At 34.1% G+C, this 21,778-nt stretch overlaps 4 protein-coding genes across 6 annotated transcripts; 1 reads left to right on the top strand and 3 right to left on the bottom strand.

Annotated features, from left to right (window-relative positions):
• Positions 1-1,547: 1,547 nt before the first annotated feature.
• On the bottom strand, positions 1,548-2,275 carry LOC105436034 (E3 ubiquitin-protein ligase RHA2B). Its single transcript, XM_011660195.2, has one exon. It carries the CDS (start codon positions 2,242-2,244, stop codon positions 1,675-1,677), a length of 570 nt encoding a protein of 189 aa, XP_011658497.1. The 5' UTR covers positions 2,245-2,275; the 3' UTR covers positions 1,548-1,674.
• On the bottom strand, positions 1,548-8,698 carry LOC101222374 (DNA-(apurinic or apyrimidinic site) lyase 2). Of its 3 annotated transcripts, none has more exons than XR_969900.2 (11): positions 8,365-8,698; positions 8,179-8,290; positions 7,702-7,920; positions 7,384-7,469; positions 7,154-7,269; positions 6,941-7,021; positions 6,287-6,487; positions 4,963-5,114; positions 3,397-4,085; positions 2,873-3,063; positions 1,548-1,936 (listed from the first exon to the last, which is right to left on the bottom strand). XR_969900.2 is itself a non-coding variant. In XM_011659743.2 (10 exons), the coding sequence occupies exons 1-10, from the start codon at positions 8,470-8,472 to the stop codon at positions 2,992-2,994; spliced, it is 1,836 nt and encodes a 611-aa protein (XP_011658045.1). In that variant the 5' UTR covers positions 8,473-8,698; the 3' UTR covers positions 2,723-2,991. The 3 variants fall into 3 exon arrangements, 1 of the variants encoding a protein (XP_011658045.1); XR_004217601.1 differs by lacking the exon at positions 1,548-1,936 and adding an exon at positions 2,482-2,512; XM_011659743.2 differs by lacking the exon at positions 1,548-1,936 and having other exon boundaries at positions 2,723-3,063.
• A 432-nt stretch (positions 8,699-9,130) lies between these two features.
• LOC101222613 (transcription factor bHLH121) lies at positions 9,131-12,463 on the top strand. The gene is made up of 5 exons (XM_011659742.2): positions 9,131-9,566; positions 10,401-10,522; positions 11,088-11,215; positions 11,299-11,766; positions 11,841-12,463. The coding sequence occupies exons 1-5, from the start codon at positions 9,427-9,429 to the stop codon at positions 11,991-11,993; spliced, it is 1,011 nt and encodes a 336-aa protein (XP_011658044.1). The 5' UTR covers positions 9,131-9,426; the 3' UTR covers positions 11,994-12,463.
• An 868-nt stretch (positions 12,464-13,331) lies between these two features.
• On the bottom strand, positions 13,332-18,551 carry LOC101222854 (calcium-dependent protein kinase 28). The gene is made up of 12 exons (XM_004134815.3): positions 17,735-18,551; positions 16,745-16,875; positions 16,503-16,544; positions 16,185-16,296; positions 16,020-16,098; positions 15,733-15,902; positions 15,342-15,468; positions 15,084-15,199; positions 14,880-14,987; positions 14,740-14,802; positions 14,412-14,585; positions 13,332-13,894 (listed from the first exon to the last, which is right to left on the bottom strand). The coding sequence occupies exons 1-12, from the start codon at positions 18,110-18,112 to the stop codon at positions 13,763-13,765; spliced, it is 1,632 nt and encodes a 543-aa protein (XP_004134863.1). The 5' UTR covers positions 18,113-18,551; the 3' UTR covers positions 13,332-13,762.
• Between the last annotated feature and the right edge of the window lie 3,227 nt (positions 18,552-21,778).

Raw genomic sequence — 21,778 nt, 5'->3', positions numbered from 1 at the left:
CTTTATTGTTAAATATATTAATAATTTAAAATTAAATTTTAATAATAATGAAAAAGATGATAAAACTTAATTGGCTATGATTTTTTAAAAGCTTAAATTAATCAATAGAAATTAATATTAAAAATTGAAAATTGAAAATTAATATTAAAGATTGAAAAATGAATATTCAATTTAGAAGAGTAAAATTTGAGAGTGATAGATTTAGTCGAAACAAAACTCAAATATAAAATAAAAAAAAGGTAAAATTATGATATTTTGAAATTTAAAGATAAAAGCTCAAAAGTTAATGAATAAATGTGTAGTAGCACTTCTCATTTGCGGAAATGTGAATTCATTTTTCCAATTGAAGCCTTCTAGAATGTTGGGTCCGACCCGGCAAAAAAAGTTGCTCCACCTCCACCTCCACCTCCACCTCCACCTCCATCTCCTCCGTGTGTATTACTAATAATTTTGTTTTGGAATAGATATATTATTTATAATTTAAAGTGGAAGACTTTGCATGTAAATATTTTTTAAAATAAAAAGACTTCCTTCTTTGGATGTTTTCTAATGGGACTGTTCGGTATGGATCCATCTTTTTCTTCACAATAATGTTTAGTTTTGGATCAATTATTTTACACTTAAACTTTTCAAATTGTAATTAACTGAAAGATCAAAGGTGATTGTTAACTAATGATAAAGTGATTGAAACTTCCAAATTAAATAGAAACACATCTCTCAAAAAGTAATACTTTGAGAACTTTAAATATCAAATAGAAATTGAATTCAAAATTCATGGCTGAAAAGATAATCATTGAAAAATTAGAGATCCAAGCAAAATTTAAAGAGCATATTTTTAGTTAAGACATGAAAGGACAAAAAAATTAAACCACTTTTACTTTATTCACTGTTTCATGTGAAATAGCTCTAATAAATTTTCAGATCTAAAGTTGACACCCTCTAATAAATTTAAAACAAATATAGCACCCAACAAAGGAAAAGTGAATAAACTTCCAAAATTTTCAACAATGAAATTTAAAAACGTTAAAAAAAATATCCCTATCATTAATATAGGTACAGAAATCGTTAATAGCAATAGCAATAGCCATGACATTTTTTTTTGTTTTTAGTACAAAACCCAAAACTAATTGCATGGATATTTAGAACCTTTTGTTTAACCTTTAAAAGCATTATTGAAAATTTTGAAAAGTTAAGAAAATAAAAGTTTTTTCTTTAATTATTTAGCCTTATTTAAAATCAAGTGGACTACCCAACATGAAATTACAAAAACGTGTAGATACGCCAAAGTTACCCGTCTTGGAGTTGTCACTCATAAATTTTAACCAAACATGTATGTAATACATCACAAAAGCACATATCAAATGCAGTACTTCAAATCGTTGGCAACCTCAGCGATGTTTATCAATTCTTATGAATAAACTATGTATTATCTATCTAAACTATATCAAATGAATTAGGTCTTAATATATCCGTGATTAACTTAAATATAAATCAACTATGTTCTTAGTATATCACCGATTAAATTATAGATTGACTAACAATAACCATACTAAATACTTACTAACTAATATATTAATTAAGATGTATTTTCCGAGTTTGTGTAATCGTAACTTTTTAAGCTGCTATTCTAGTTTAGATAAATTAGGCTAGATTTGTAATTACTCGATATGGAAATTACAATTGAGAGGGTAATGGGGCATTACTACCAAGGCCGAAAGCCAATATGAAGGCTGGATTTCGGGACCAATAGTTTGAACAAACGGGTCTCCTCATGGTCTCAATCTCCTTGATTGTATGTTCTCGACAAAGAGGGCAAAGCAACGATCTCAATGGAAGCCATTGATCAATGCAACCTTTATGAAACACATGCTTGCAGTTAGGCAGAACACGAAGTTCATCTCCGTACTCAAACTCCGCCAAACATATGACACAGGTCCTGGATTCAAACGATGTAAAACAATAAGACGACGGCATATTCGAAGATGAATCACCATAGATATATACAGGCATGGTAGTGAGTAACTGGCTGCTACATGTGGATGAGAGAGGTTTAGAGGAAGGAGAGTTCAGTTGACGCCGAAAGCAGGTGAAGAGGGAGATGAACAGAGAGATTACAAACAGGGCTGCAATGGCAGAAGTCGCACATATAGTAACAATTCTTTCTCGGTTTCCAAATGGTTGTTCAAATAAGGAATCTTTAAGAAGGCGTCTGTTGCTGTAACCGAGATCATCCACTGAATTCATGTTTCTGGGTGAAGAAGGGGAGGAGGAATGTTTGAAGGGTTATCTCTTCATTTAGGTTTTGAATAGAATATATATGCAAAAAGGTTCCTAATTTAGTGCAGCAAGTTTACATGCAAACAAAAAGAAATATCAGTGTATTGAAGGGTTGTGAATCATGCTTGGATTTTTTTGTTAAAAAATGAAGCTCAGCAGTATAGTTAGTGGTGAAACAGCAGTTCGTTGTCATACCTTTTTACCTTTCCTTGACACTTTTTATCAGCAAACTATCCTGCAACTTTGTTCGAAGATATTAGGAAGGATCCCATAGTGCAAATAGTCACCATCAGTATGCTAATTGCAGATAAGTTAAAATCATTGTTTTTAAACTAACCATTAAAAAGGCAGGATAGTTGGATCAAGATTCAGTTAATCTTTCTTTTCCCTCTAGGCTCTAAGCAAAAGTTGGTTTTGTGTGTGTATTTTTTAAAAATCAACAAAGTGGTTTCTCATTCATCTTGCCATTAAGAAAAAGAAATGATAATTTTATGTGCATGTGACGCTACTACATGAGCTGATTCCAACTAGCTAAATGATTGGAGTTCATATATGCAGGCGCTAAAAGTAAGAGAGAAAGGGCAATAACTCTTACAGAATTGATGGTCAGCGAGTCAGCATCCATCCAGAGATACAAAATTGAATACTGGTAGGAAGCAAAGGATAAGGAATGAATTTGGCCAATTCTGCATTACGACACCAGCAATTATCGGCTTATTTATGCCGAGATTTGGAAGCCGCCCATTTAAAGTAACCACAATTTGCTTCAGGATTAGATGCGGGACCCTGATGAAGTAAAAGAAATTTTCAGTTAGCAAAGGTACTTGACATTGGCTACGAGATATGCACCAATGAAAATAAAATGTGTTAAATCGCAGGGGAACATCGAACAGCAAAAGTTAATGAATTATGATAAATTCAATCTTTATAAATACTCGACTACAAGCATGTATCAATAAAAATTAAATGAGTTATAACCAGGGTATGCAAGTTAATGAATTATTAATTCAATATTTATTAATACTTGAGTACTACTCATCACTTGTTGACTTGGTAATTTGTAATAAAACTTTCTAAATTTGATACCGTGTTAAAACCCTCAGAAAACAATAGGGTTACCTCCGCACGAGCACAAACATAAAATCTGCGGCCATTATTAGGACCTTGTTTCTTAACTACTCGAGCAACACAAGTCTCCTTATGGCCCTTGCAAAGGGGTATGCTATTCTGCATAACCTGCTGTATCCTCCGCCATTCCAACATGGCAACACCACTCTTTTCTTTCTCAGGAGTGGCATTAATTTGAGACTGACCCTGATATGCTTCTAACTGTCGGCCTGAGTCGCTGATTTGAGTATTTGATCTAGGAATTTCAATAGAATTAGACTCGGAGGTATCTCCTTTGCTGATTGAAGAATCTGCATTAGAGCTGTCAGCATCGTTGCTAACAACTGAATTTTTCTGGAAGAATGCCTTTAATGACATCTGGGAACACCTTCTAACTCTTTTCCGAGTTGGATTCTCAGGTAATGCTTTCGCATGTAGAGGTTCGTGCGTAGTTAAGGTTTTGCATGCAGCCTCCTTGGCATAACTTCCACCAGAACACTCACCTGTTTCTAATAGAGAATCTTCTGTTTCTAGGTTTGTCAAAGAACAAGATTCACTTGGAAGATCGCCCGATTGGTCACCATTGTCAAATGATCCATTAAATCCTTGAGAACAATTCCCTAAATTCCCAAGTGAAGATGAATTTGATTTTTTGCACGGTGCTGAATCTTCAGCAGCTTGTCTTTTTAAAAGCATCGACACTGCATATGTTTATGGTCACATTGAACTCAAGATGAGAATATTACAAAGCAAGAAGACAGCTTACTTTCAATTAAAACATACAATTCAATTATGCACGAGATGTTGGCAGTGCCAAACGCTATAAGCTCCATGTCTAACTTTAAAATTGAGAATAATTACACTGAAACCAGTTCTCATATTATGACATTTCCTTAACAATTTGAAAGAAAATGAAGAGGTTTTATAATATACATATATTCAAAAATATGCTGATAGAACCCGATTTGCTAAGGTCTATCCCGAAGAAACAGGAGGGAGAGACGTGATGGGAAAATGATGTAATTAGGGAGGAATGAGATTGTTACTTGTGGGTAAGTGCGTAGGTGTTTGGTGGGGACCATGGTGAGATTCGATTAGTTAGAGAAGAAGCCTTAAGAGGCTGAGTGTGAGTTTATTTTTCATCTTTTGCCATTTTTTGTTTTATAGCTCCTTTTGAGTAACTTGGACAAGGAGGAGATCTCGAACTCGCAAGGCTACTTTGCCTAATCAGTACACACAATTTTGGGACCCATTATATGCATTCTTCTATGTTCTTATTTCTTCAGGGATGGATTTTAAGTTGTGATTTTTTAATATTCGAGGACTGTAAACCACCTGTCCTACATAATACATTTTTTTCCGTTACTTTTTGAAAGAAAATTATCTATAGAATCACATAAATAACCCACATCAATGATGAGAGCATGATAAAAACACATGCAAAGCGTGAATATAATACATCAGCACAAATACAGCAGTCAAGATAAAGTGCAATTCCTACAACTATATAATATTCCGTACGAATATTGTTTAATACTGAATAAAGCGACCAAGCAAAAATGAGGAAATCTTTCCTACCAAGAGTTTGCTGAAGCCCGTGAATCTTGGGATTGTATCTTGCAGATAAAGATGGAGTACTATGTTGAGGAGTATCAGGGATTTCCAGTAGACTTGCACAAACCGGTGCATGATCAGAGCCTTCTAGTTTAACAGTCCGCTCTTCCTTCCACCTATATTAACAGACAGAGTGAAATTGAGACCCTCCTTCAATGAATAAGAAATGACGGAAGACTGTGTATAACTTCATAAGCAGTAATTGAATATTGCTAAAGCGCCTTTTTAAAGAAACTATAAATAATTTATGTTATCCATCTACAAGCACTAAGAGGTGTTTCGCCTCAAGCGACAGTCAGAGCACTTGGTTTTATGAAATTGAGATTTGCCATATTTCATTATCATTGTCATCATTCTTCACCTTAACAAACGGTTGTGCTAGACTAACATGGTCTAGGCTAGCATTTAAGAGTTTTATGCAAATACATTTCAAGGTTTAAGTCTAAGCATTTGGAGCTTTTAGAAAGTTCTGGTGGATGTTGAATCAATCAGTCTCATTCAGATAGAAAAAAAAACCAAACAGAGAGAGAAAATGTAGCATTGTCCATCTATTTAGCATCTTGGACTTGAGTCATAAACTTAGTCATATTGTGCAAAGCTAATAGAACTTGTTTCTAATCTGCTGGGAATTTTTTACAGCAATCGTAAAAGAAATATTAACCTAACTTGATGTGGAGAATCCGACAAAAATTATTCCACCCCTAGTTCTTATCCTATATTGTCTGCCCTCGACACATCCAAGCCTGGTTGAATTTGTAATCACACCATAAGATAAAATATCCTAAACACCATTACATCCCTTTTTATCCCTTTTTTTTTTACAACTCCATTATATCTTGAAATAATGACTGCCGAACTCCATTATATCTTGAAATATCTTAAAATTGATATTCCCTAACGATAATGATGATGACAACAAAAAAACTGTTAACAATATTATTAAAATCTTTTTAGTATTATATTTTATAACAGGATTGAGATGACACCCTGATCCAATATTTCACATTGAGAATAGCAAAACAAATTGAAGCAAATTTTTAAGCAAAGATACTATGTGTTCTGCTATAAATACAACCAAATAATTGATGCTCAGAATAAATTCAGGATCAAACACTAAAATGAAGAATGCAATAGCTGAAAATTGTGAACGAACAAACAAAAGAACAAATAAATAGCTGAAATGTGTTCATACATACTATACTAATCGCAAGACTTCATAATCAATTTTATCATTTATTTTCTGGAAAAGAAATATACATCTGACATCCTATTTGATTTAATTGTGTACCTATAAGAATTGCCATCTTTCCAGCGTTTGTACTGTGACAGAATGTCACATTCCATAACATGACAAGCTACAATATTATGGCCCGGCAGGTTGTTGTCATGATGTAAGCATGGTCCTGCACACAATATATGGTCGATCCTTGTCCCATAATTGAATACTTCCGCACCTGTACTTTGAGGCCAGCATGTATATGCATCTCTTCTGCAAAAACAAAACAATTGGATAACTGAATTTGATTGTAAGTGAATTAGTCAAACCTATTTACACAGTAAAAAATGTTGTCTCCCGTTTGTTTATAAACCAAGGAAAAGGTGGTGATGAAAGGAGGTAGATAGAATATACGACATGCTACATTATTGACTGCAGTTGAAAGAAGTGTTAGTAGTCATCATAGTATTTAAACTGAAACGACCCCCCCTGGTACTTGAGACACGATGATAGTAGCACAACTGTATCATCTATCATGTCACTTATTCAAAACACCAGTATCGGTGGATGATATAACATTATCAAACAGCAATTCAATCTCAATAGCTAACACCACAAACATAAATAATCAGAAAGAATCAATGATTATCATTTTATTGATGGCAATAAACAGATTCCTACGGTATAAAATGAATCGCAAACTTCTAACCCAAAAGAAAACCCTACCGGTCAGGATGTTTTGCTCTGAAAATGTCAATGAAACGGCCACCACATGCCACCATCAAAGATCTCAGCCATCTCCGAAACCTAAAAGACAGATCACATATATTCCATAACAAAGTTAACATACCGAATTGTAGTGCTTAAGAGTTAAACAGAAGTAAAATTAGGCAAGAGCATAAGATCCCCTACATTTAGAAAATTAGATAACATGCTTACTCGTTATTCTCAAAATCTGGTCCTGCGTCACAGCGATCCATTGAAGTAGGTGCAATATTAAGATCACCAACGACAAATACCCTTTTTCCCATATGCAGAAGATGCTCCCATCTTTTCTACAAATGAAATATCCCAGATTAGTGAAAGGGTAACGAACTCTAGATGCATGCTTCCCGAAAATTATATAATGCACATATATATCACATCTGGGGAAGAAGAAATATAATCACCTGTAGCACATTGTAAAAGTTTAACTTGAACAGAACCCTGTCGGAATCATCACTATCAGCTCGAGGCCCATAAATGTTGAAGAGAACTAAACAGTAAAACCAATTCCATCAACATCCATATCAAGCAGGGGAAAAAACAACTAAGCCTGTAAGCTTTAGAAGTGTGATACAAGAAAAAGGTCGGCATGCACTTTCTTTAAAAAAAAAAAAAAAGCGGACACGATGATGCAACCTAAATTGTGACTAGAGTTCGCTTGATGGGGTGGCAGGTGGAAACCATAAACTTATAAACCAATAAACAATAGTAAATTAACTTACCAAAATGGCCATGATCTGTGACTATACAACGCCCCTCGCTGTCTAATTTAAGGAGCTCCTCTTTCGAAAATTCCTCAAGTCCTTCTGCAACTGCAGCCATTGTGCGTTTTCCATCCTGTGAACTTTCTAGAAGACCTGTGAAACCCTCCTCCGCACGAACTGGCAATGCTACTTCATTACTCGAAAATGCTGACTTAACACGGCAAAACGTAGCAACCCCTGCAGAACTTAAGCTAAATAAGCTAATGCTATCACGGCCAACCTTTCATCTACACTAAGATGCCTGATGACTAAAGAAAATTGACATTCAAATTCCATGTCATTGCTAAGAACAATCAAGCCATAGTCAAAGGATAGTCGAATTGAACAATAAACCAACTCTCAATATTAGGAACCAGATAAACAAAATGACATCCAGTTATAACAAACTTATACTTCGCCTAGTTGAGGCGGTTCAACAAAAAAAGACTCGCTAACCTGAGTAACCGGTTCGACCTTTCTCAGAGGTACGAGTGCAAGAAACGAATGTTTCGTAACCATCAGCAATGACTAAATCCGCTCGCAATTCCTGCCTTCTTAATTTCGTTTCCTAAATTGAAGACAAAAATCACGAAAACTGAACCGGACTGAAAGTACTTGATCAAAGATGAAAGCAAAGCAGACCTGAATGCAAATGATATCGGCATCAAAGGAATCGAGCAGTTTAGCAAGTGAACCAAACTGTGTGATGCGTGGCCTTAGACCATTCACGTTGTAAGTTACTATCTTCATCTTGTAATTCGTTGCCTTCCTCTCATTTCAAGGTAAATTACCTTCCTCTCTCTGATCAGAGATGGATAATCATTTGTCCTGAATAGCTTGGAAAGCCGTCTGCTGTAGCGCCGCCGGCGAAAAGGTAACCATCGGATGATGAACAAACGACTTTGCACGGCGGAAGCGTCGTAGCGCGCAAAGTTCTCGCGCCGAGATTCTGTCTCTGGGTCCATTTTTTTTTCCCTTTCTCATTATATAAAGTAATTGATTAATGAAAATATTAATATTTTTTTAATGAGTTTACGATAAATCCTTAAATTAAAAAATCTCATCCCATAGTGAGGAGTTAAATATAAAAATTTGATCTCCTAATTCAAATGAGTCTAAATATAAACTTTAGAAGTATATGTTATAAAGATACACCTCGAAAATTGACTGAATATTTAAAATTTAAAAAGAAAAAAGATTGACTAAACTTGAAAATTGCAAAGTTAGAAGTTAAGAGAAATAAATAATGAACAATCATAATTAAAAAAGAAAAAAGAAAAAAGAAAAAGAAAGAAGAGGTGTAGGGGGAATTGAGTAGTAACGGGAGCAGTGAAAAGCTGCCCTTTTGTTGTAATCTAGATTGGTTGGGGGCGCGGGGCATCCTCGTGGTCGTGGCTCGTGGAGTCCACGATCTGGTGCTGGATTTTGTGGTATCCTTTCGGTATTATAGTGGAAGTGTTAGCGTAAGAACGCATTTCTCTACTCCTTTTCCCTTTTTTCTTTTTCTTCTTCTTTTTCTTTTTTTTTTTTGTTTCCCTTTATCTCTCAATTTCTTCTTTCCGGCGCTGAATTTTCATCCTTCGATTGTCTTCTTCCCTTTCGTTTTCCCGATTTCCCTTTATCTCTTGGAGGAGGTTTCAGAGGAATTCAACTCTGAGATTTACTCCTCCTTTGTTCTCTTTAACTACCCTTTTTGGGATCCTTATGGAACAGTGGAAGACCGGAGATTTCTCTCAATCTGTTGTACCAGCTGAGTTAGTTCCTTCCTCGTCTCTTCAGCCTCAGCCTCAGTCTCTTGCTGTGTCCTCCACTCGTCACCTTAGCAACCAGCTTACTGAATCCAGGTTTGTGGGGTTGTGGATTTTCATTAGCATCAGGCTTATATGCTGTTGATCTGGAATTGAGTGTTTTGGATGGATGGTTTTATGGGTTGAGTTAACAGTTTGTTTTCATATCTTGTATTGTGCAATTTTAGTAGTCGATCTTCCTCGGGAATATGGGATGAAGATTGGTTTTTTTAACTGACCTAGTATTGTTGACACTAACCCAGATGAAATTCTTAGCGGGTTTTTTTTTTTTTTTTTTTTTTTTTTTTTTTTTTTTTTTATCTTTACTCCCTCTTGTTGCTTAAGGGATAATGGTGTTTGATTTTTGAGACTTTTCGTATTTTTCAGTGGAATTTTACTAGTGAGAACGATACCCCACGATTCAATTGGGAAGCAAACTTGACTAAACATTCTAATTCTTTGAATTTATCATTAAGAAGCCCCTTTTAGTTCTTATAAATTAAAGAGTTGAGTCACTGTTACCTTTTTTTCACCTTTTTAAGAAACACTTTTGAATCTAGTCAATTTTCAAGAACAACATTTTTACAAACGTGTGCAGTTTAGAAATTTGAAGTAGATCAGGAATAACAAAAACTAGTGTCTAAGTTGAAAAAATATTAGTCAATTGAAAAGATAGTAAGATGCTGAGCCAGCAGAGTGAATTTTGTGGATTCAGAAACTTGACTGTTTCAACTTTTAACAAAGGGATAGTTTTGGAAGCCTCATTTACATGAGGAAAGAGAGGCAGTCCGTGTAAATGACATGGACTGATTGTACGAACGTTATATTAGGAAGTCTCAGTCTTGGATTTCATCTCATTAACTCTTCATCCCTTTTTTGGGCATTTCTCAGGTTAAGAACAGATGCAGAAGTAAAAGATCCAATAGCAGTGAGAAAAATTCAAAAAGCAGATCGTGAAAAATTGAGGAGAGACAGACTGAATGAACACTTTCTTGAGCTCGGAAACACATTAGGTAAAGTTAAAATATATGTTATTTGAGGCCTATTACTTTTTTTTCCCTCCTTTAATAAGTCGAGAGAGTATGATAATTAGCCAAGAAGGCATGTTCTCCGCACATTTTTAGTTAGATATGTGTCCTTTATATTGATTTACATCTAGTAACCTAGAACAACGGGCTCTAGTGTTTTACAGAGCTTGACAAAATCTTAGGAATGAATTTTTAGTGCAAGGAGAATTTGCATTGATTTTAAACATCGAAAGAATTCTTGCTCTTGCTCAATGTTTCCTGGGTGCAAGTTTCATTCAACTGATTCATATAATTTTCTAGGTAATGTCCTTTGCAGAATGCAATTCACTGATTTATTTGACATTTCTATATTTTATTTGACAGTTTAATGATAACTAATACATGTATGCACGTGCCATTTACTTATAATTATCACATAAGGCCATAGGGCTCACTTATAGTTTATCATGATGCTGTGGACTTCTCTGGCTGTGTTATTTTGTTTGACTGGCTCATTTCGGTATTCTGTTCATGACTTGAAGTGACATCGTTGTTATTCACTTTATTGCAGATCCAGATAGGCCTAAAAATGACAAGGCTACCATCCTTACAGACACTATCCAAATGCTGAAGGATTTAACTGCCGAAGTCAATAGATTAAAGGCTGACTATGAAGCTCTATCTGAAGAATCACGTGAGGTTGATATCTAATTCTTTTACAAATTTTCAATTACCTAAGGTTCGGGGCTGTTTGTGTGCTCATCTCATCTAGTATTCCACAGCTAACCCAGGAAAAGAATGAGCTTAGAGAAGAGAAGGCTTCATTAAAATCAGACATTGAAAATCTAAATGCTCAGTATCAGCAAAGACTGAGGGTCATGTTTCCCTGGGCCACAATGGATCCTTCGGTTGTCATGGGGCCCCCGTATTCCTACCCAGTTCCTGTTCCTGTTCCCCCTGGACCGATTCCCATGCATCCATCATTGCAGCCCTTCACCTTCTTCGGAAATCAGAATCCCGGCGCTATTCCCAACCCCTGTTCCACATTTGTCCCATATACTGCTGCTGCCAATCATCCGATGGATCAGCCATCTGCCCAATATGCTTCCAACTCACATATATCTAGCAAACAAGATTCCAGAAGTAAATCATCAGATCAGCACAGGCGTAGTAATGTGGAAAGGTGTGATGAATCTACTGATGTAGCAACGGACCTTGAACTTAAGATGCCTGGATCTTCAACAATGCAGGTGATTTTGTTGTTTTCAGAACCCCACATAAGTATTTGTAGATCAAATAAGAACATAATTGAGTACGTTTTCAGGATGCATCCTCTGGAAGTAAGAAAGGTAAGCAATCGCAAAGGAAAGAAAAAAGTGCTACAGATTGTAGTTCTTCGAGTAGGTTTTCTTCATCCCAAGTTCTTCAAGATAGCTCTTCTAACAGCGTTGGCGACATCCCAAAACAAAACAACTGAATTCAAGGTTACTGTCCTCGTCAAAATGATTAAATTCAAGATTACTGTCCTCATCAAAGTGATTAAATTCAAGGTTGTTTCTTCTCCAACCAAATATTTGAGTTCAAGAGCTTTAGCTTAAGTTCCCAAATTAAAAATGTGAGCAGTCATCCCTCATTCGTTAACTACTTGCCATACCTAACTATGGCCATCAGTGAGATGCAAGATGTTACGGCTGCTATCAACATCTAATTTAACGAAGCTTACCATATTTTGAAATGATACTGTTATAGGCTGACATTGACATCATTTCTCCGGTGCCCTGCATTTAGGGAGTAGTTAAGCGGAATATCTGCTTGTAAATATTTGTCCATGTGCCCTGTCCTACTTGTTATGAGACTTTTGCATAGGCCATTCATAATGGGAAGAAGTCCAAAAGCTCTCTAAGTGAAGCTGGAAAATGCTTATATTCACATTTTGATTTTGATGTGCTTTCCATTCTCATCTAAATTGGTTGAAATTAGTTTAAATGACTTTGAACATGACAATAATTGTACCTACATCAAAGAAAATACACTAAATCACTTTCCATCAAAACGTGACGACTTTTGAGTTGTAACAATCTTTACAACTGTGACATTGTTGTTTAGTAGTATACTATTTTTAAAAAAATTAGACCAAATCTATTATACAAATTTAAAATATCACAATATTCCATTTTGACCAAATCAATATAAAAGTTCAGTCATACCTTTTTAATTGAATTAAAATCCTGAGTTGAAAAAAGTTGTGAACAAGACAGATGTCAATATAGAATATAAACATGTCTACAGTTATTTTTCCTTTAAGAAAAAGGTTCCAATTTTGTTTGTTATCATCATTGATTGCGAACTTCATCATTCATTATGGCACTATTGGAGAAGTCACGCACGTAGCTCTTAAGAATTGAATACATTTCTTGAATCTCACAGATTCAAAGCACCTTTTTGAGTCATCGAGAATTTATTAATAATATGACTCATCAAGTTCTACATAATATTAAGTTCAATCAATGTACAAAATTAACTATTGAATAGTTAACTCTTTAAAATCTGATCAATTTCTTAAATACACTTTTTAAAAGAATGGATAAAATTTGATATTACCTCCGAGTACAGCATTTTCATAAATGATTCTTGATTCTTGGCTTGTAAAAATAAAATAAACTCAATGCTTATGATGGTAAAAATAAACAAACTTCAAAAGTAATTGGATCTTTAAAATAACTTCAGAGAAAATAAATAAGAAAATACATGTGTTAAAAACTATTTTGATAAAACAAGTTCTTGATAAATACAATGGGAAAACACCCAAAAGTACAAATAGACAATTTCTTTCCATAAAGATAGTTGAGGGAAAACTGCAAACTGGTATCCAGGAAATATATTCCATCAAATTCTTCATTTTAAGAGTTTGTAATCAGATATGCCATTTCCATTGCACAAACCAAGAAACCCCAGCAACATAAAGGACTACAATACATTCCACACCAACTGGAGCAGCTTTCAAGCAGATCCAAGGTAAACTATATATCTATATAAAAAAGTATTAACAGTCCTAAAAAAATACTCGTTATCGTATAGCCCTGGCATTGAAGACGATCAAACGAGTAACTAGGGTCTCTCAGCAAGTAAAAATTCTTAAAGATGACTGAATTTTGCCTTATTTGATCCCCCTCTCTTCTTTCCATCTTCTTTTCCCAACTTTTCCTTCTTATCTACATCTTTGGGGAATTTTGAGGACTAGAAGGTCTAAATATGAGGTCTTGAACTAATACTTGCAGTTCTTAGAAGTCTTCTGAATTCTGATAGGCTTATCTTACCATCCTTGTCAATGTCTGCTTCCTCAAGCAATGGATCAATGGAACCCTTTAAGCCCGTATGCTGCAAAAAGCAAGAAGATTGTGTATGAATAGTGCAAAACAAGACGAGAAGTCTGTACGATAGAGGCAGAGAGAGGTCAGGAAGGGAACTATGTTGGTAGACAATAATGCCACAAGCTAGATTATTCGTGTTGGATTTATCATATTTAAAATTATGCAAACTTTTATCTAAAGCTAGATTCTTGAAATCGCTAGATTCTTGAAATCATTGATTTTGTGAGATGATGGGTTTTCGTTGCAGTTTGGAGCAGTTTAAAATTAGACATAGAAGACCAACGGTTGTGTCAAAGTAATTAATTCCTGACAAAATGTTATGTGATGTATAATCAGATGCTAAGAACTCTGTCCATGAGTGGGCATACCGAAGAGAAAAGTGTTAACGGACAATCAGTAAATTGTTTAAAGGCCTCTGTGACCTTCCCAATGGAATTTATTTTAAACCAGTAGCTTAGGAAGGGAAAATTAAGAGTAGAATGTGTATCAAGCCAGAAAAAAGCGAGAGAGAAGTTAGAACATACCATTCTTAGTTCCTCTGGAGTTATAAATCCATCTTTATCTATGTCGAATTTCTCAAAAGCTGCCTGTGATCGCTGCTGCCACTTTACAGAGTCGTGCTCCTCTAATTGATGCACGTGTAATGTAGCTGCAACAAATTCTGTGAAATCGACAAGGCCATCGGTATTGACGTCAATCTGTATCAACCATATAACTACTTTAGTTGCATTCTTTAGTTACGAGAAGAGACAGGGAAAAATACCAAGAAAGTGAACCAATTGTAACCAAAAGCCAACAGTTTTCTCCACATTCTCATAGTATGATGATGGGAAATGGTAAATGTATACTTACTGCTTGAAGAATTTCTAGAACACGAGATTCTTTCAATTTCCATGGGAGATCTTTAGCAAGAGCCTGCAAATAGACAATCACCAATTATGATAGAGAAAAAGAAAAAACTCGTGTTAGTGTGAGTAAATCTACTATCTTACCTGTCTCATTTCCTCAAGGCTGATGGAACCATTCTTATCCACATCGATTGCATCAAATTGATCACGTAGATCAGCAAGCTCTTCTTCACCAATTGTGCTAGCCAATGCCTGCACAATAAATAATCATTAGAAGGAGAAATTAGATGCAAAGGGACCAACTAGTTTTCGGTTTTAAAAGATGGCTCCAGAGAAACATTTCCTTACCCTCAAAGCAAATTGTTTCAAACGACTGTACTTCACAAATTGTCTCATGTTACTCAGAACGGATATATCAATAGGGATTTCCGATGCATCGCCACCCTCTCTAACCCATCGGTGAGCTGGAAAGTGAAAAATGCAATCAAATAATCAACCCAAATGGCTTTATCTCAGGTGGAAGAGGAGAAACAATAACACAAAACTCAAGCAACTAAAACAGACAGAAATTAATTTATATAGGCTTAGCAAGAATATGGGACCTACATAGGGCCTGGGCAGCAGTTAATCTCGCTCGGGGATCCTTTACAAGCAACTTCTTAATAAAATCTTTAGCACTAGGGCTGATGCTTGGCCAAGGCTTCCGTCGAAAATCAGGCTTGTTTCGCAAGACCTAATGGAAAAATAGTAAAATACAAGCACAATGAGTTCATTATTTATGGGTGTACTTAATACGACTTTATCCTCAAGGTTCCACAGATAATCGAGCTGATAAGCTAGTTGAAAAATGGCAGAATCCAAAATGAATGCAATCATCTAATTGGTTTCATGCCAAATAAAACAAGAGAGCATTTCCAATTCCACAAGCTATTTCATTTTGTTTCGAATAAAACACGATATCTGAAATAAACTAAATGTATTATAAAATGCACCATACCTCCTTAAATATGCCGTCCTCTGTCTTATCCCAAAAAGGACGCCTCCCACAAAGTAAAATATATGTGATCACCCCTATACTCCATACATCTGATTCTGGCCCTGACTTCCTTTTCAAAACTTCAGGGGCAACATAATATGCACTACCAACAATGTCGTGAAATTTCTTCCCTGCACATTATACCAAAAATGAGAGGAAGCACAGAAGATATCTTTTCTCTTTTTCTAATAATGACTTTGAAGTGTAGATATAGGATACTGAACGTCTTGTCAGATTCTTGTTCCTACCAGGTTTGATGAAATCTGACAAACCAAAATCGGTGGCTTTCAGATGGGAGTCCTCTTTGGCTGACTTGAAAAGAAAGTTCTACATATAAGAAAAGTGCAGGTGAGACCTAAGTTCAAGAAGGATAGAAATCACATGGCTAGAATTATGAATGACGGTAGTGTTACCTCTGGTTTCAAGTCTCTGTGTACCAAGCCATGTAAGTGACACTCTGCTGCAACTTTCAGCATTTGCCTAACAACTACAGCTGCATCTTTCTCGGTATAGCGGCTATCTTTCCTGCTTCAACCACTTTCTTTAGATATTAAAGCTAATGGAACATGCAATAGGGGAAAAACAGAAACAAAGAAAAAAAAATGAAAATGACAATTGTAAAGTATTTTGGGAATGTACATGTGGGAACTAAAGTATATATTTACTTTGGAATAGAAAAATCATCAGCTGGAATGAAGTGAAAAATTACAAAAAAGATTGACATTTCTTACTTGGACAATATCCGATCCAACAATTCACCGCCTTCACATAACCTGATACAGAATGTCAAAAAGGACAATGATTAAGATGTAAATCATTACGAACTATAGCAAATACATTTGCAGACTGATTCTGTTTTTCCTAGAAACCACTGAATAAGAAATAAGATCAATAGCAGAAACAACAAGGATGGAAGTTCAGTTATCCAATTAAAATGTCTTTATAAGAAAAAAGACCAAAAGAAAAGGCTTACTCCATCACAATATAAACATATGAGTCGTCCTCAAATGCATTATGGAACTGAACCACATTCTCATGGCCAGTAAGTTCTTGCAATATCTTGACCTCTCTCTTAACATCCTCGACAGCAATGGGAAGAATCATCTGCAACAACATTAAAAATTTTCTGTATCAAACACAACCCAAAAACAGCATACAAAGCCCTTCAAAATCAAATTTGAAAACTCTCTGACCCAAAAGCCATTTGCAGGTGAACTCCTATTCTTGACCATACAGTACTAAAAGGTTCCAAACTAGCCACACAGTTGTGAGCACAAGCATTAATCTTGCCTAATTGGCCTGAATGAAGAATTTTCAATAGAAACGAATATGTTCCTTTCTTATTCAGAAATAAGAACCCATCAGTGAAACATACGGCTGCATCTTTAGGGAAGAACTATTGAACTAAAGGTGATAGGAAGAATCTGATTCTCGGCTAAAAACAAAGAAAGCCATGACTCTTAGATTCAGATAGAGGCTGTATTCAATTAGAACTGCTCAATCTTGTGTGCCACGAAGATCTATCCAATCCAAGTAATTCAGATTAATTTTCAAGGATCCCTGAATTGGTTCCTTGCAACATCAGTCGTGATCTTGCAAAAACTGGTAAATCTGTAACTACTTTCTTTATCCCTGTGGCGATTAAAGGGTGAAGGCTGCCCCTTGCTATAAAGTCAGGCAAATGTTGGGGTTGACGATGAATCTGTATCGAAACCCACAAAGAGAAAACATATACCAAATTGGCAAATTCAAAACCTCCATCAGAGGAAGTTCTTCCTTCCTGCTCCATTACTCTGAAAAATCGTTCAACTACCGAATTTAAACCTGGTGAGCTCTTCCAAACGATGTTGTGGGGGAAATTCAACCCAGAATGCAGATTAAAGCCAAGCACTAATTAAGGCCGTAGATTCAGAAAAACGAAGAAGGGAGAAAAACATACATCATAAGTTGTAAGAAACAATACCTTATTCTTCTCAATTTTCTTTACAGCAACTCGATCCCCATTTCCTTTATCGATGGCTACATACGTATAACCAAATTGACCGTGTCCAAGCAATTTACCGATCGTGTACCGTTCATCAAAATTCTTATGATACCCAAAATCGGTGCGTTTCCCACAAGGAATCACCCCGCTTTGCCGCCGCGAAACATTTTTCTCCTTAATCTTAAGCTGCTGACTGTTCCTCTTGGGATTATCATTGGGTCTCTTCTGATTTTGACTTGTATCGGTTGTGCTGGGTTGAGGGTTGGCGGTGCTACCTCTCCGGTGGTGGTTGACAACGGTGTTATTGGTGTTGCTATTGGAACCACTGACTTTGGAGGCCGAAAAACAAACACCCATTATTTAGTTTCTGAAGGAATCAAAGGGTTTCAAGGAAAGGAACCATTGGAGTTGAATAAATACTTGTAATCAGTGACAGAGATTAGATGAAGAATGAAGAATGGATATTGGGGAGGAAAGTTTTGAGCAGACAGCAGGAAGGAGAGAAGAAAGAGAGGGGACGAAGGTGACGGTCAATGAGATTAATTTCTCTCTTTCTTCCTTTGAATTTTTGAAGAAAGGTAAAAACTTAAAAGAACAGGAAAAGGAAGAACCGAACCATCATCAAATCATCAGCATTCTCAAAGCCTTTTCCAATTCTCCAAAGTAAGAACCCTTCTTTTTTCACAACTCAGCTGTAATCTGATCTTCCACCCTCTTCCCTCCCTCCCCTTCTTTCCAATGTGTTGGAAGGAATGGGAGCAAATTTGGACACTCTCAATCAATCAATCAATCAATCTTCATACAAAATTAAGAAATCATTTCACATTATAAATGTGAAAACAAAATCAACCCCCTTTTTTTTTTCTTTTCTCTTCTTTTCTTTTTTGGCTTTTTTTAATAATTGGCTTCTTACTTTTACGGTTGGATTTTAATGTTATTTTGGAAGGGAAGTTTTTTCACATTTGGGCCTTAATTCCCCTCTAATACACATTATAGTTTTACAAAATTTACTAAATTCTTCCATTTAAAGAAACATGTTAGGATTAAGAAGCAATTTAATTGAGTAATTTATTTCGTATACCCTATTTAATTTGTGTTAATAATAATATAATTTTTGTTTTAGTATAAATGAGGAGGAAGGAATTGGTGTAGTGACCCAGAAGAGGCAAAAGGAGTTTGCTTGGATGTTTCTTTGATGGTCAATGTCTAATAAGCTCAAGGCTGGATTTTTATTTTATATAGTTTTTTGGGTGTTAAAGCTGACTTGGTCAATTTTCATTAGCTTAGTCAAGTTTCAAGTCATTTGTATTTTTTTATTTACTCATTCCTGTTTTTCTCTTTGTAGTCTTTTCCAAACATGAAATGGATTTCGTCTATTAATTATTACACAAGTGGACTAAAGAATATACCAGCTTTTATCTTTTAGAACAACTCACTAATTTTTCACTCATTCAATACATATCATACTTACCTTCAACAAAATCTAAATCATAATATACGTTACATCTTAAAATCTTATCTAGTAGGGGTTCAATTTCATGTGTCTCTTCGTCTAGTCACTTTAAATATAACTCAATTAGTTATATCACGTAGGGATGGAACGACATGTTAAGTTGACACGATTTAATCAAGGTAATAATTTTAGTGATTCTTTAGAATTTATTAAAACATACTATATTTAATAATGTAAAAAATATAGGATTTGAAAAGTAAAAGTTTAATTTATGTTTAATGAACAAAAGGTATTAATCTAGAAACTATATAAACTTTAGGACTAAATACTACAGCAAATACTTTTAGGGTTGCTTCCTTTTCTCCACTACTTTTCTTTTTCATCATAAGACAACTCAAATTCATTTTTCAACAAAACCCCACTTCCCTACTTTTTGCTGCTTATATAACTATAATTATATGTTTAATTAGATAATTGAAAAGAAATATAATTAACAAAAAAATAAAAAATAAAAAAAGATTCCCCACTCAACACTCTTCCAACTTTGATTTCTTCTCGACCAAACTAACCTTATAATAATTTAATAAAAACGTGTTTCCTAATTTTTGTTTAAAAGAAGTTTGTAAATATAAATATTTATAAAGAAATGAATGAATAAAATAATGTTTCCAAAAAACAGGATAATACAAATATTAGTAGTCTATACACTACAGATATCAAATGTCATGAATGTGTCACAGACTCCCTCTTTTTCTTTTTTAAATTAAAGAAGAAAATTGACTACCAACAATTTTGGATCTACAAATATGATTACTTTATAAGGCTAAAACCACTTTAGTGTTCAAATTTTCATCAAAATAACAATTTACGGTAATTTTATAACGATTTTGTTACTAAATTGTAATAAATTATAAATTTTTTTATTTAATAAATTCTTAGTTAAAATATTGTTTTAATTCTCATATTTGTACAATTTTAATCTTTATAGTTTTAATTTTTCTATTTTACTTTTTACTTTTTATCAGATTTATTAAATAATTTAAGTAATACTTTTATTGATCAAATATTTTTTTTTTATAACAAACTATAAATAATAAGTTATTAGGTAATAAAAATGGAAGACAACTTTTAAGATAAAGATTACATTTTTATAAATCTTAATATATTTAGAAATAAAAATATGTATGGATTAAATAACAATTTAGTTCGTGAAATTTAGCGATTTAGTCTCTTAATTTTTGATTTATAGTAATTTAGTTCCTAAGATTTACTATATAATGAATTAATAGATTAATTTGAGAGAAGATAATTTTATAAAATATAATGTCTACGTTCTAAAATATTTAAAAATAACGGAATTTGTGTATGTTAAAAAACTAAAATATTAAAGTAGAAAAGTATAAAGAATAAAGTTCAATCATGCATTAAAGGAAAATAAATGTATTTTTTTGAAGCACATGAGTTTAAGTAAGAAGTGGAAATTAAAGAAGGTTTTGTATAGAAAAAAGGAGGGGGGTGTGAAGGAAGAAGAAGGAACAAAAAGAAGTGTTTTTATTGAGTATGGGGAGGTGAGATGTGATTGTGAGTTTAGGTTTAGGTTGAGAAGAAATCCGTGTGTGACTCTGACTATGACGGTGAAGAAGAAGACTAAAGAGGACAACACCGCTTTTTCATTTTCATTTTCCGCGTGAACCCTAAACCAAAACTCCTTCCCTTTTCGTAGCCTTATACTTATACTTGACGCTCAACTTTCTTTTCTATTTCTTTCTTTTTTACCCATGCTAAATTTCAACAACAAAATATAGGTTTTTTTAAAAACGATAATTTTTATAGGTTTTAAAATTTCACGTTGAACTTAGATATGGAAGTAAGAGATTTAAGAGTGAATGAATGGGGACGTCCCCAATTAAAAAAGAAAATGTTATTTATGGTAATGTGGAAACAAAAGAGAGGGTTATGGAAATTTGTCCAACGTCACATACACATTGTAAAGTACGGAACAAAATTTTGTCTAATATATTGTTTGGTGCAAGATTTACTAAACATGTAAAAGGTTTTTCAAGTTAAGGATTGAATTGTTCTTAACATAAAAAAGAAGAAAAATCAACCATCTGATTAAAAAAAAACATATAACCTAGACTTAGTTTAGAAATGTTGTAATTGTTCAAATAATTGTTGTTTAGTTATAATTTTAAGAAAAATCAAGTGCGAAATGTGAAAAATAAAACCGTGGGTAAATTTTAATTTAAGGGGAAATGTAAAAAATGTAAAGTAAAAAATAGTGGGGTTTTGTAGTAAATATTTTTTTTCCTTAAATAAAACACATAATTTTAAATTGAATCAACGCTAGCGATAGTAATTTGAAAAATTAATATTAAATTTGCATGATTTAGTTGATTTCAATTATTATTATCAACATAATTATGTGAAAACATATATAATTTGAATTACAACTAATTTTATCTAATATAAACTGTTTGATAAACTATAGTTGTCATACAAAATTTAGATCATTCAAAATGTGAAAAAGTAACTAAGGATGATATTGAGATTTGCAAAAAATATTTATA

This window comes from Cucumis sativus, chromosome 6 (assembly GCF_000004075.3).
Source record: "Cucumis sativus cultivar 9930 chromosome 6, Cucumber_9930_V3, whole genome shotgun sequence".
NCBI lineage: Eukaryota > Viridiplantae > Streptophyta > Magnoliopsida > Cucurbitales > Cucurbitaceae > Cucumis > Cucumis sativus.
The sequence above is the reverse complement of the archived record's forward strand: the minus strand, read 5'-3'. Positions and strand labels throughout refer to the sequence as shown.

What these genes read in the sequence shown, in the direction of transcription:
- LOC105436034 (XM_011660195.2), bottom strand. Translation starts at nt 2,244, where the DNA reads ATGAATTCAGTGGATGATCTCGGTTACAGCAACAGACGCCTTCTTAAA.
- LOC101222374 (XM_011659743.2), bottom strand. Translation starts at nt 8,472, where the DNA reads ATGAAGATAGTAACTTACAACGTGAATGGTCTAAGGCCACGCATCACA. An exon ending in CCGATATCATTTGCATTCAG is followed by an intron (nt 8,291 to 8,364) that starts GTCTGCTTTGCT and finishes TCTTCAATTTAG; the next exon opens with GAAACGAAATTAAGAAGGCA. An exon ending in AGAGCAAAACATCCTGACCG is followed by an intron (nt 6,488 to 6,940) that starts GTAGGGTTTTCT and finishes TTGTTTTTGCAG; the next exon opens with AAGAGATGCATATACATGCT.
- LOC101222613 (XM_011659742.2), top strand. Translation starts at nt 9,427, where the DNA reads ATGGAACAGTGGAAGACCGGAGATTTCTCTCAATCTGTTGTACCAGCT. An exon ending in AACCAGCTTACTGAATCCAG is followed by an intron (nt 9,567 to 10,400) that starts GTTTGTGGGGTT and finishes GGCATTTCTCAG; the next exon opens with GTTAAGAACAGATGCAGAAG. An exon ending in TATCTGAAGAATCACGTGAG is followed by an intron (nt 11,216 to 11,298) that starts GTTGATATCTAA and finishes AGTATTCCACAG; the next exon opens with CTAACCCAGGAAAAGAATGA.
- LOC101222854 (XM_004134815.3), bottom strand. Translation starts at nt 18,112, where the DNA reads ATGGGTGTTTGTTTTTCGGCCTCCAAAGTCAGTGGTTCCAATAGCAAC. An exon ending in AGAAAATTGAGAAGAATAAG is followed by an intron (nt 16,876 to 17,734) that starts GTATTGTTTCTT and finishes ATGTTGTTGCAG; the next exon opens with ATGATTCTTCCCATTGCTGT. An exon ending in AGGACGGCATATTTAAGGAG is followed by an intron (nt 15,469 to 15,732) that starts GTATGGTGCATT and finishes TTTTTCCATTAG; the next exon opens with GTCTTGCGAAACAAGCCTGA.